The sequence below is a fragment of the Leuresthes tenuis genome, unplaced genomic scaffold (assembly GCF_036924035.1).
Source record: "Leuresthes tenuis unplaced genomic scaffold, fLeuTen1.0.hap1 SCAF_21, whole genome shotgun sequence".
In the NCBI taxonomy this organism is placed as follows: domain Eukaryota; kingdom Metazoa; phylum Chordata; class Actinopteri; order Atheriniformes; family Atherinopsidae; genus Leuresthes; species Leuresthes tenuis.
Genome location: NW_027325375.1, coordinates 31,538,359 through 31,552,191, shown reverse-complemented (window position 1 = coordinate 31,552,191; position 13,833 = coordinate 31,538,359). Strand labels below are relative to the sequence as shown.

Here is a 13,833-nt window from a genome sequence, read left to right as displayed (position 1 = left end):
TTTGTGAAGTTTTCGTGAGAAACTATTGAGTCGCTGATATTCCTGCAGAGCAGCGGATGCTTTGGACTAAAACTCATCAGTAAAAAGATCAGATTTATGTTTTGGTTTTGGTTCGTAAAATACCTTCAGGCACCTTTTAGTCACAGGTTGTATTTTTTCCTCCATGTTTCTAACTGCTGATTACCAACCAGCATGCAGCAGCCACCACCAAACACCATTTATTCTCCACCAGGGGGCAGCAAACACCCTGTAAACCAGATGTTTCACTGCTTCAACACACCTGAATCAGATCAATGCCTCATTAGCAGACTTGTGCAGAACTTAACAATCTTTCGAAGAGCTCCATTTAATCTGAATCAGGTGCGTTGAAGCAGGGAAACATTTAAAACCTGCAGGACAGCGGCCCCCCAGGACCGGACTTTGACATATGTGCTGTAAACTCAGGCCACAGAAACCAGCAGCACCGACCTGACAGTGAGGCCGAGCCCAGTTCTCCGCTATGCAAAGCGAAGGCATCAAATAGCAGAGGTCATCTAGTCGGCCAAATGGCTCCCTACATTAAAGTTAAAGTTCTGGATGACCACTACTCCCTGAGGGAGGGGGCCTCAGCTCTGGGAAACAGTTGGGAGGACGAGGGGAGGAATTGGGACTAGGCCCATGTGACAACAGGTCACCCATATCCATGCCTCCTTTTGTTTGTCTTTGTGATGTTTTCACATGAAAGAATTCAGCCGACACTCACCTTCATCAACAGAAGATCTGGCAAAGCAGCCGAGCAGCTGAGCAGGTGCAGATACTGAGGGCTGATTAGCTGATGGGGGCAGATGTGTGCCAGGTGTCAGTTGATCGAACAGGACCTGTGAAAGCAAAGCTGCCGAAGCTCTGATTAAACACTAAAGCAGCTGTTGGCTGACAGAATGAGATAAATTAAAGCAGAATGAGAGGATGTGAGACAGGAAGTAGCTGAGATGGGAGCTTCTCTTTGATGCCTGAGTTGGTTAAACACAAGCTGCCCTCCGGTTTGACATCACTCCCTTCGGTGCCTCAGTTACAGGAAACTGCCCCAATGATTACGAACCCCTCTGAATGTTGTCTTCAGAATAATTCATAGTGTTTACTTATCATCCACCAGAGTTCAAAGACCTGAACTGAGCTCAAGTCAATCCTGCAGAAATTCCACAGGAAATGTCTTTGACGACATGAAAAAAGCAGCTGGAAGTAAAGCTGCTGAGGTCAGAGGTCAGGGGCCAGAAGAACAAGCTGAACACAAACATTTACATCTGAAAACATTCAGTTATGACATCAGTGGAGCAAACGAGTGACCCGACATCATGAATTTGATGAAAATATATACATTTCAGTTCATAGAAACTCAACAAAGGTGCATCAGTGTTGCATGAATGGGTTTCAGTGAGATCGTTTATGTGTGGTGTTCATATCTTGTGCCTGAAAGAACTCGATGAGGCAACTTTAAACTGGTAAATGTGAAGTTAGCGTAGCTTTCTCACACTGACATTCTTATCCATATTATTTTTGGCAGGAAGCTAAACGGTGCCCATACTATAACACACACTGTAAAAACAACTAATTCTCCTGCATTTGGACATTTGCAGAGAGGTTAATGCAGTGTTTCTCAATTCCGGTCCTCATGACCCACTGCCCTGCATGTTTGTGATGTTTCCCTCCTCCACCTGATTCAAATGAATGGCTCCTTATCAGGCCACTGCAGAGCTTGGTGACGAGCCGATCATTTGAATCAGGTGTGGTGGAGGAGGGAACCATCTAAAACATGCAGGGCGGTGGAGGAGGGAACCATCTAAAACATGCAGGGCGGTGGAGGAGGGAACCATCTAAAACATGCAGGGCGGTGGAGGAGGGAACCATCTAAAACATGCAGGGCGGTGGAGGAGGGAACCATCTAAAACATGCAGGGCGGTGGAGGAGGGAACCATCTAAAACATGCAGGGCGGTGGAGGAGGGAACCATCTAAAACATGCAGGGCGGTGGGTCATGAGGACTGGAATTGAGAAACACTGGTTTAATGTGTGTTTATAGACATGTAGAATTACGCAGCAACACTCACAGCAAGAAAAACTCTGACAAACTGTGTTATATGTGAACAAAATGAGGTTTCAGAGGGAGGCTGTAAAGGAATAAAAAGGTCTGAATGTTTATGAGACAACTTTTCATCTCAGGAAGCCAGCGGAGCACCTGTAATGTTAGCTGAACTTTTGTTTTGGCCTTGATGCAGATAGCTACATGTTCACAGCCTCATTTCGTGCACAGGTGGGATTTACCTGATGAGCAGCTCCCACATCACATCGGATCGTGTTTTCTTACCTTGTCTTTTTTATGGGTTGTTTTCTTAAGCTGCATATTTTTCACACACTGTTGAAGTTACTTTTGATCAGATTAAGTCGGCCATGAACTAAAAATATTTCTTACAACCGTTAGATTTTTTGTTTAGTTATTAGAATAGATATTTGCCGAGATCCGATGGGGGCGGAGCTTCATAGCGCTCCATAACACAATGTAGAAATTAACTATGAACTAGTTCATTTTGATTCTAAACTGAAATTTGAACTCGTTCTTGAAGCGTGAACTTGGACATGAAGTGAAATCTGTGTTAATTGGCCACCTGAGAAGCAGCTAAAATGATCTGGAGCTCCAGAGGAGAAGCGTAATGAAAGCACAGTACAGTCCTACTGGGGGTTGTAAGCCAGAAATAGCAGCCAGAATAGGATCTGGTCGAATTCTTAGAATATTAACCTGGAATCTCCGTTGGTCCCAGGATTGTCGTCTAGCAGCTCCTACACCACGCCTAAGACAATCCAAACTCTGTTCATGTGTCGTCCCACGATGGTGGAATGACCTACCGAGCGCTACCAGAACAGGGGCGTCCCTGTCTATCTTCAAGAAGCTCCTGAAAACCCAGCTCTTCAGAGAGCATCTCCTATCCCAGCACTTACCTTGTACTTCCCTCCCCCCTCTATCTCTGCACTTTATCTTTCTGCACTTCTTTCTATGCCTGCACCCTATCTCTACTCTGTCCCCTCTGACAGAGTCGGACTCCTGGGTTCCTTCTATGGAGCTTATTGTTAGCTTTTTATAAAGCTGTTATATCTTCATTTGTAAGTCACTTTGGATAAAAGCGTCTGATAAATACAGAAACATAAACTTAACATAAACGTCCCATTGGGAGGAGACCCAGGACACGTTGGAGAGACTTTGTCTCTCGGCTGGCCTGGGAACGCCTCGGGGTCCCCCCGGAAGAGCTGGAGGAGGTGGCCGGGGACAGGGACGCCTGGGTTTCTGTTAAAGCTGCTGCCCCCCCGACCCCCGGACAAGGAGCAGATGATGGATGGATGGATGGATGGATGGATGGATGATGGATGGATGGATGATGGATGATGGATGGATGATGGATGGATGATGGATGGATGGATGGATGATGGACAGATGGATGGATGATGGATGGATGGATGGATGGATGATGGATGGATGGATGATGGATGATGGATGGATGATGGATGGATGATGGATGGATGGATGGATGATGGATGGATGGATGGATGATGGATGATGGATGGATGGATGATGGATGATGGATGGATGATGGATGATGGATGGATGGATGGATGATGGATGGATAGATGGATGGATGATGGATGATGGATGGATGATGGATGGATGATGGATGGATGGATGATGGATGATGGATGATGGATGATGGATGATGGATGGATGATGGATGATGGATGATGGATGGATGGATGGATGATGGATGGATGGATGGATGATGGATGGATGGATGGATGGATGATGGATGGATGGATGGATGGATGGATGGATGATGGATGGATGGATGATGGATGGATGGATGATGGATGGATGGATGATGGATGGATGGATGATAGATGGATGATAGATGGATGGATGGATGGATGGATGGATGGATGGATGATGGATGGATGGATGATGGATGGATGGATGATGGATGGATGGATGGATGATGGATGGATGATGGACAGATGGATGGATGATGGATGATGGATGGATGGATGATAGATGGATGGATGGATGATGGATGGATGGATGGATGATAGATGGATGGATGGATGATGGATGGATGGATGGATGATAGATGGATGGATGGATGATGGATGGATGGATGGATGATAGATGGATGGATGATGGATGGATGGATGGATGGATGATGGATGGATGGATGATGGATGGTTTAAGTTACCGTGCAGCTAATCAAACTGCTGGAATCCAAAGGCCACCTGAGGAATCCCAAGCTTCAGAGGCCCAAGCTTCAGAGGCCCCTCTGCAGTTTTCACCCTGTTTTGATCCGACACCGAGACGCCTGCAGCAGAAAAACTCGCTTCCTCTTATTGCCGCAGCCTGTCTTCATTAAGAAGTGGACCTTTAGGCTAAATCCCTGCTTCCTGTGTGTTTGCAACACTTCTGGTTTACAGAAAGGTTTAAGTCTGGTTATTTATAAAAGTCCCGCTGTGGCTGAAATGTTCCAGCAGCTCGTCTGGTTTAAACCCTCAGGATCAGTTTTAAATGCTGTTTTTACCGGTTCAGCACCATGGATAGTGCATTAAAGTGAGACGATTATTCAGGCATGTGCTTGTAAAAGTGAGGAAAATTACAATCAATACGTATAAAACAGAGTCCATGCTTTCTCTGAGCTGATTTCTCACTCCATCATCTGTAATTAGCAGCCAGACAGAAGGGAAGCAGCTCACATGTCTGAACCTGCAACACAAACTGAAACTTTTTCTGACAATTACAACCGAGAGCTGCTGCCTGGACTCGTTGGATAGCTGATAGTGACGACAACTGACAAGCTCAGGAATGTTTTAACTGAACTGAAATGAAATACTGCGTACGCCTGTCAGTGAGGACGGTTTTATAGCAGCCAGAACCAACCGTGAAGAGCAAGAGACACATGATCAGATAGTTTAATGCCACAAAAACAGAAGGCAAACTAAACAATGAAAGCAAAGACACCGCCTTTGTACAACCAAAATGTTTTAACTTCTGATTATCATAGAAAATTAAACAGCAGTTCAAAGGTCAGCTCACTGGAAACTGGCTTTAAATCTTCTGAGTTTTACAACTAAAGGCTTCAGACAGAAATTTCCGTTGTTTTACAGTCAGTTTTATTGAAAATGACTCAAATTGGCTCAGAGTTTCTCAGCTCACAGTTCGAAACATTCAAATATCCCCAAAATATGATTTTTATTTGTGAGTTTAGGTGCCAGACAAAAAAATAAACAGGAATTACACGTTTAGAAAACATCAAAACAGTTTAAAACAAGATGAAACGTGACGTTGAACAGATGTTAACTCGTTTTATTCACTGTTGTTTCACCTGGTTGAGCTTTGAGCTCAACTACAAAACCATTTAAAAAAAACAGTCAAACACTATCAAAAATAAACTCACATTCCCTTTCTTTGTATAAAAATAAGTAAAAGCTCTGCTGTGGTGTTTGGAAGCTGTTTTAATGTGAATGTTTGTTTAAATTCATGCAATCATGAGGGTAAAATGGTGAACTCTAGTGACTCTAAGGCTTCACGGCTAAAACATGGACGGATCATCAGACAGCGGGGCCCTGGGCACCAGCATGAAAAAGCCCCCCCACCCCACCCCAACACACAAGGTGTGTTTGAGTTTCGTCTCTTTGTAGGAATCTGTTTCTCACAGTAGTTCTTTGTAATAGTAATTCTTTGTTTAAGTCTGTGTTGTTCTGCCGGGGCCCGGGGCCCCTGAGCCTGTTCAGTGTTCCTCAAAGCTTTGTCCCAGAGTTTATTTGAGCAGCATCGTGAAAATTAGAGGAACTACAGCTTATTGAACATCAGCACCAAACAGCGAAAGAGGTGGTGGTTGTTTGGCTCAATCCATCATATAGAGCAGAAAACTGTGCAAAAGTCTGAAGCCCCCCCCCCTCATTTCTTTATTTGTTTCCATGAAAAGGAATAGGTGCAGTGGTTTGATAAAACGTGACTGAACATAAAAGTAGCTACACTTTATGAAGCAGAAACAGAGTTTTTTTATCAGTTCTCAGCAGCTTTAAAGTGAATATCTGGTCTGAGCTCCTTTATTCTCCAACACAGCCTGAACCCTCTGAGACAAGCTTTCTGTCATTTCTTTAAGGAGTCTTCAGGAATAGTTCTCCAGGCTTCTTGAAGGACATCCCAAAGCTCTTCTTTGGATGTGGGCTGCCTTTTAAAATGGCTTCTTTGCTAAGTTGTCTGTTCTGTGTCGACACAACACTGGTTCATCCCTTGAGTTAGGAGCCTTTTTTCTGCCTGAAGGGTTCATAGCTCAGAGTTAAGTGGCTGAACAAATAAAAAACACATTCCTCTGAAAATGCTCAGGTATCGGTACTCTGGATAAGGACTCTGGGTTGGAACCCAGGATCGGGACTCTTGGTTGGGACTCTGGGTTGGGTCCCAGGATCGAGAACCAGGATCGGGACTCTGGGTTGGGTCCCAGGATCAAGACCCAGGATCGGGACTCTGGGTTGGGACTCTGGGTTGGGACCCAGGATCGAGACCCAGGATCGGGACTCTAGGTCGGGACTCTGGGTTGGGACTCTGGGTTGGGACTCTGGGTTGGGACTCTGGGTTGGGACTCTGGGTTGGGACCCAGGATCAAGACCCAGGATCGGGTCTCTGGGTTGGGACCCAGGATCGAGACCCAGGATCGGGACCCAGGATCGGGACTCTGGGTTGGGACTCTGGGTTGGGACTCTGGGTTAGGACCCAGGATCGGGACTCTGGGTCGGGACTCTGGGTTGGGACTCTGGGTTGGGACCCAGGATCGGGACTCTGGGTCGGGACTCTGGGTCGGGACTCTGGGTCGGGACTCTGGGTTGGGACCCAGGATCGAGACCCAGGATCGGGACTCTGGGTTGGGACTCTGGGTTAGGACCCAGGATCGGGACTCTGGGTTGGGACTCTGGGTTGGGACCCAGGATCGAGACCCAGGATCGGGACTCTGGGTTGGGACTCTGGGTTAGGACCCAGGATCGGGACTCTGGGTCGGGACTCTGGGTTGGGACCCAGGATCGAGACTCTGGGTTGGGACTCTGGGTCGGGACTCTGGGTTGGGACCCAGGATCGAGACCCAGGATCGAGACCCAGGATCGGGACTGTAGGTCGGGACTCTGGGTTGGGACTCTGGGTTAGGACCCAGGATCGGGACTCTGGGTTGGAACTCTGGGTTGGGACTCTGGGTCGGGACTCTGGGTTGGGACCCAGGATCGAGACCCAGGATCGGGACTATGGGTCGGGACTCTGGGTTAGGACCCAGGATCGGGACTCTGGGTCGGGACTCTGGGTTGGGACCCAGGATCGAGACTCTGGGTTGGGACTCTGGGTCGGGACTCTGGGTTGGGACCCAGGATCGAGACCCAGGATCGAGACTCTGGGTCGGGACTCTGGGTTGGGACCCAGGATCGAGACTCTGGGTTGGGACTCTGGGTCGGGACTCTGGGTTGGGACCCAGGATCGAGACTCTGGGTTGGGACTCTGGGTCGGGACTCTGGGTTGGGACCCAGGATCGAGACCCAGGATCGGGACTCTGGGTTGGGACTCTGGGTTAGGACCCAGGATCGGGACTCTGGGTCGGGACTCTGGGTTGGGACTCTGGGTCGGGACTCTGGGTTGGGACCCAGGATCGAGACCCAGGATCGAGACCCAGGATCGGGACTGTAGGTCGGGACTCTGGGTTGGGACTCTGGGTTAGGACCCAGGATCGGGACTCTGGGTTGGAACTCTGGGTTGGGACTCTGGGTCGGGACTCTGGGTCGGGACTCTGGGTCGGGACTGTATAAAACATCAAACTGTGTAAAGCTTAAACACGAGAAGTAAAATTAAGTGGAATTTAAATAATTTGGAGAACAGCAGGTCTGTCTCAGTGTTCTGCACAGGTGATTAAACCCAATCACAGAGTTCTGTTAGAGTTTCAGCTGTTCTACTGGACGATGCCAACAGGATGTGTAGGAGTGTGTTTCCATGCAAGCTAAAGTGAATTCTGTGTGCCAACGTGACACGGGTCCATTCATTCGTTTGCAGCAGACATGTACCGTTACTGTTCTGCTAAAGGTGGATCTCTGTGAATCTCCTGCATTATCTCCACAAAACGAGCATCTGTGTGTCTGCATGCTCTAATCGTCTTCTTTGACTGGTTTGCTTTGGTGCTAGCTTTCGAATTGGAAGCTGATCTACGTGGGGCGCCAGCTTTGGCCATCACAGGACTCTGGGCTGAACATTTACATGGTGGATATGTGGATTGGTTTCACCACTGCAGCTGTGGCTAGTTCAGAAGCTGCTTCTGCAAACCATGTTCAGACGAGCTTCATGTTAGGATGGAGAAGTTTAGCCTGTGTTTCGGGCTTTGGACGAGGCTCTTATTGATGTAGCTCATCATGAGGTTGTGAAAGGTTAGGCTCTTTTGATTTAATGTGACCTTATCGACTGTTTCCTCCAAAATGTTTTAGAAACTCTTTGTTTTTGTTGCATTAAAAGAGAAAAAAAAAGTCAATAAACCCCTAAAAATATGTCTTTGTTGTGCTAAAGCTGAAGTGGAGCTTTTGCACAGTGCTACCTATCATATTTGTCACAGTATGAGGATTGTTCCGTGCTCAAAGAAGTGGTTTCACATGTGATGTGAGCTGAAAACATAGACAGCAGATATACAAACAAAACATGAATCTTTGCCCTGTATGGAGGCAGTTTTTGTGGTCGCTTCCATGTTCCCCTTCGGAACATCTTCATAGTTCTTATATTGTCTCCGTGCATCTCCTCCAACCGTCACTTCAGGTCTTGACACCATTCGCTGTATTTTGTATGGAGGAAACACCCTCGGATGCTTTCTGCTCTCCAACCAGCTCGTATCCTCCTTTAGTCTCCGGCTGGGGCTCCTGGCGGCGGCCCATCCTGCGCAGGACGATGGCCGTCAGCAGGAAGCAGAGCAGGCTGCCACAGACAAAGACCACCTGCAGACCCAGAAACCTGAACACACAGAGAGGCTGGTTATCGACTCTGAACCGAGAGATGAGTTCAGTTTTCAGTGTTTTTGACAGACAGACGAACCACAACATCCTCCACACACCATCAGGGTCATACAGCTGCTGTCCTGTAAAAGAATTTAACCGACCAGATAAAAAACGCTCTGCAGAATTTAGTCTGAATAGACTTCTACAAGAGGACATTTAGCTGACTTTAAGAAGCAGAATTGTTGGGCACCTACCGGCACCTGAAGGCTCCTATGGGCACCTACCAGCACCTAAAGGCATCTACCGGCACCTGAAGGCACCTATGGGCACCTACCAGCACCTAAAGGCACCTACCGGCACCTGAAGGCACCTATGGGCACCTACCAGCACCTAAAGGCTCCTATGGGCATTTACCAGCACCTAAAGGCTCCTACCGGCACCTGAAGGCACCTATGGGCACCTGAAGGCACCTACCAGCACCTACCAGCACCTAAAGGCACCTACCGGCACCTGAAGGCACCTATGGGCACCTACCAGCACCTAAAGGCACCTACCGGCACCTGAAGGCACCTATGGGCATTTACCAGCACCTAAAGGCACCTACCGGCACCTGAAGGCACCTATGGGCACCTACCAGCACCTAAAGGCTCCTATGGGCATTTACCAGCACCTAAAGGCTCCTACCGGCACCTGAAGGCACCTATGGGCACCTGAAGGCACCTATGGGCACCTACCAGCACCTAAAGGCACCTACCGGCACCTGAAGGCACCTATGGGCACCTACCAGCACCTAAAGGCACCTACCGGCACCTGAAGGCACCTATGGGCATTTACCAGCACCTAAAGGCACCTACCGGCACCTGAAGGCACCTATGGGCACCTACCAGCACCTAAAGGCACCTACCGGCACCTGAAGGCTCCTATGGGCATTTACCGGCACCTGAAGGCACCTATGGGCACCTGAAGGCACCTATGGGCACCTAAAGGCTCCTATGGGCACCTGAAGGCTCCTATGGGCACCTGAAGGCTCCTATGGGCAGCTACCGGCACCTGAAGGCTCCTATGGGCATCTACCGGCACCTGAAGGCTCCTATGGGCATCTACCGGCACCTGAAGGCACCTTCGGGCAACTAAAGGCTCCTATGGGCACCTACCAGCACCTAAAGGCATCTACCAGCACCTAAAGGCTCCTATGGGCACCTAAAGGCTCTTCTGACACAGAAACCGAAGAGCATAAAGCGACTCATACAAAACACATTCCTGCGCCTTCGTGGGGGGGCTGTGGTCTGAAATCGGTCGTTCAGTGTTCATGTATTGAATAACAACCATTTAATTCAAAGGATATGACCTCTAGTGGTCATGAGAGAAACTACAGGTGAAGTGTCGTCCATTAGTTTGAGGGAAGTGTTGCACAAAGAATATGTTATTATCATATTTCCTTATTTTTCTACTTATTGTGACATTATTTTCTTAGCCCTGACCAAATACTGATATTACCTGAAGCCAAACAGGAAGTGACAGTTAGCGGTTACCTTTTTCTGAAGTGATCCAAGTTGTAGTAGAGACACGAGGTCTGTTTGCCACACTTTTTGCCCCATAGGATGCAGGTGGTGTCGATGACGCTGCCATACAGAACCGGGCCGGGCATGAATGCTGCACAGAGACAGGAAGTCACAGAAAGATCAGACCATACCTGACCCAACGTGCCCCCCAGCTCCTGGTGCAGGCTATGCTCTCGTAACTGCTCTCCTATCTGATCTCCTAACTGGTTTCCTAACTGGTTTCCTAACTGGTCTCCTATCTGATCTCCTAACTGGTTTCCTAACTGGTTTCCTAACTGGTCTCCTAACTGGTCTCCTAACTGGTCTCCTAACTGGTTTCCTAACTGGTCTCCTAACTGGTCTCCTAACTGGTCTCCTAACTGCTCTCCTAACTGGTTTCCTAACTGGTCTCCAGCCTGTGAAACCTTTGCAGATGGTCCAGAACGCGGCGGTGCGTCTGGTCTTGGATCAGCCTAAAAGAACACGTCCCCCCTCATTCATTGAGCTCCTCTGGCTGCCCTTAGCCGCCTGCATCAGATCCAAGTCCCTGATGTTAGCTACAAAGAGCTTAATGGAACGGCTCCATCTCCTTGAATGCTCTTGCAAAGGCTTCTGTCCCAACTGGGTCCCTCCGTTGGTCCCAGGATTGTCGTCTAGCAGCTCCTACACCACGCCTAAGACAATCCAAACTCTGTTCATGTGTCGTCCCACGATGGTGGAATGACCTACCGAGCGCTACCAGAACAGGGGCGTCCCTGTCTATCTTCAAGAAGCTCCTGAAAACCCAGCTCTTCAGAGAGCATCTCCTATCCCAGCACTTACCTTGTACTTCCCTCCCCCCTCTATCTCTGCACTTTATCTTTCTGCTCTTCTTTCTATGCCTGCACCCTATCTCTACTCTGTCCCCTCTGACAGAGTCGGACTCCTGGGTTCCTTCTATGGAGCTTATTGTTAGCTTTTATAAAGCTGTTATATCTTCATTTGTAAGTTGGATAAAAGCGTCTGATAAATAGCTAAATAAAAGCTGCTGGATCAGGGGTTCACTTAGTTTCTCACACCCTGCTGCTGTGTTTTGTTTCAGTTTTTGTTCCATAAATAATGACTCAGTGTGACGTGTCGTGTTATCTGAGTTTTTATGTCAGCTTCCATCCTAAAACATCACATGAAGCATATTTATGGCAGAAAACAGCCTTCAGCAGGACTTTAACCGCTGAAAGAAACTCAGATGACTCACCGAGGACTCTGAACAGCATGTACTGAACTCCAACTGCAAAAGATTTGTCCTCTGTGGGCACCGTCCTGCAGCAGAAACACATGATGTGGAAGAGCAGAGCAGCAAATGTTCAACATAATATAACATTCAAACATATTCAGCCGTAAGATGAAGGAGAAGGAAGCAGCAAACCGGTCTGATTCAACCCTTTCTGAATACATCTCAGCGTCAGAGACCCAAAAACAGTTGTTTTCCATCTTTATTTCCAATTAAAAGGGCGAATCAGAACTGTTTCATATGGAGTTCTGACTGTTTTTTATGTTCTGATCCAGGTACTGACTGAAGTCTGTCTGAGGCTGAAGACCTTCCAGACCTCCTGCTGCCTCCAACCTCCTCTATGGGGGGTCCCGGTCCATAATCCAGCTAATTCTGGAGCTGCTTTAACGGTGATTCTGTCAGAGGAGGCCGTGGTTATAAAATCAGGGTTTTATTAGAGCAGAGCGACAGTCTGGAAACGCTTTAATGGGCTGATTTTCACTCCCAGTTTCTGACAAAACAAATATGTGAATGAGAGCAGTTTTATGAGGAATTCAGCTGGATTCATCTACACTTTTCTGTTTTTACTAATAAGACTGAAATGTAGAGCATGATCAGAGCAGCTGGGAGGAGTTGATGTCTTATCTGGGTGTTTTAATCCAGTTTCAGAAGCTTTATCTTGTGTAATTTTGCTGAGACTAACATGTTTAAATGCTGGAGCTCCTCTGGATCTGCTCTAATGAGGGTAAAAGGCTCAGATTCACATGGATCATAGAACATAGAAGTAAAAAGAATCGGTTCTTCTATGTTTGAAGCTGCTGTAAAATCAAAAGTGAGGTTTTAAAATCAGTCAGAACCCATAAATGCAGCTGGGAGCAGGGTGTGAATTCATTTCCTCTTATCTTCCACAGAGGAATGTAGGTCCCTGTGATAAGGCTGATGGAGAGAGCAGAGATAGCAGATAAACTTGGCTCCTCAGGCGATGTTTTCCAGACATGGAGCCTGAGACCAGCTCTGGTGGAACCAAGAATGACTGAAAATTCATCCTAAAAGCATAAATACTGTAACTGTAAGTGCTCAACATGTCAGTTTAATAACCAATCATATCACTGATGTGCTTTCTTTCAAATATTGGTCTAATTGGGTTTAATTTTTCTATATTCCACAGAGAACTTCTCAGGTTGTGGTTGTCCTTCCTGGAACTGACCAATCAGAGCCAAGCAGAGAGCTCCTGAAAGGATGGAGGAGTCGGGTGGGAGCTGAGACATGTTTCCATCCACCTGTTCTTACCTGAGTATCATCATGTACGACGGAGTCTGGGAGAAGGCGGCGATGAAGCTGGTGAGACCCAGCAGGACCATGAAGGGCTTCAGGAGGTGAGAACAGCCGCTGCCGCAGGTCCCGTGAAGAGCGAAGCCGGGACCGCCGGGACCGGCGATACACCGACACTCGGTGTAGTTCTGCAGAAACAGACACACTGTCAGGGCTGAGGAACCCTGACCCCTGACCCTGACCCCCGACCCCTGACCCTGACCCCGACCCCTGACCCTGACCCTGACCCTGACCCCTGACCCTGACCCCTGACCCCGACCCCTGACCCCGACCCCTGACCCTGACCCTGACCCTGACCCTGTGGCGTTAACCTTCATGTGTTCAACAAGACGCTGAAAGTCAGGACGGGACAGAAATAAGAAGCCGATAAATGGGTTTTCAGTCCAGAGTTTCTAAAAATGAGCTTCTTTTAAAAGGAAAAACACTTTCAGATGTGGCAAAATGTGTTCAATAAGCAGCAAAAGATGGAAGAGGTCAAAATGAGTGTCAATCCAGAGTTTATCCAGTATTAATCCAGAGTTAATCCAATATTAATCAGGTATTAATCCAGTATTAATCAGGTATTAATCCTGAGTTAATCTAGTATTAATCCAGAGTTAATCCAGAGTTAATCTAGTATTAATTCAGTATTAATCAGGTATTAATCCTGAGTTAATCTAGTATTAATCTAGTATTAATCCAGAGTTAATCTAGT

At 47.6% G+C, this 13,833-nt stretch overlaps 1 protein-coding gene across 1 annotated transcript in view; it reads right to left on the bottom strand.

The window, feature by feature from the left end:
• Positions 1-5,157: 5,157 nt before the first annotated feature.
• Positions 5,158-13,833, bottom strand: part of slco2b1 (solute carrier organic anion transporter family, member 2B1) — a 34,301-nt gene continuing 25,625 nt past the window's right edge. Inside the window, exons 12-15 of the mRNA XM_072374751.1 lie at positions 13,098-13,267; positions 11,793-11,857; positions 10,550-10,670; positions 5,158-9,033 (exon numbers count right to left, since the gene is read on the bottom strand). Coding sequence (XP_072230852.1) covers positions 8,838-9,033; positions 10,550-10,670; positions 11,793-11,857; positions 13,098-13,267 — 552 coding nt within the window. The 3' untranslated portion in view covers positions 5,158-8,837. The remainder of the gene's footprint in view (positions 9,034-10,549; positions 10,671-11,792; positions 11,858-13,097; positions 13,268-13,833) is intronic.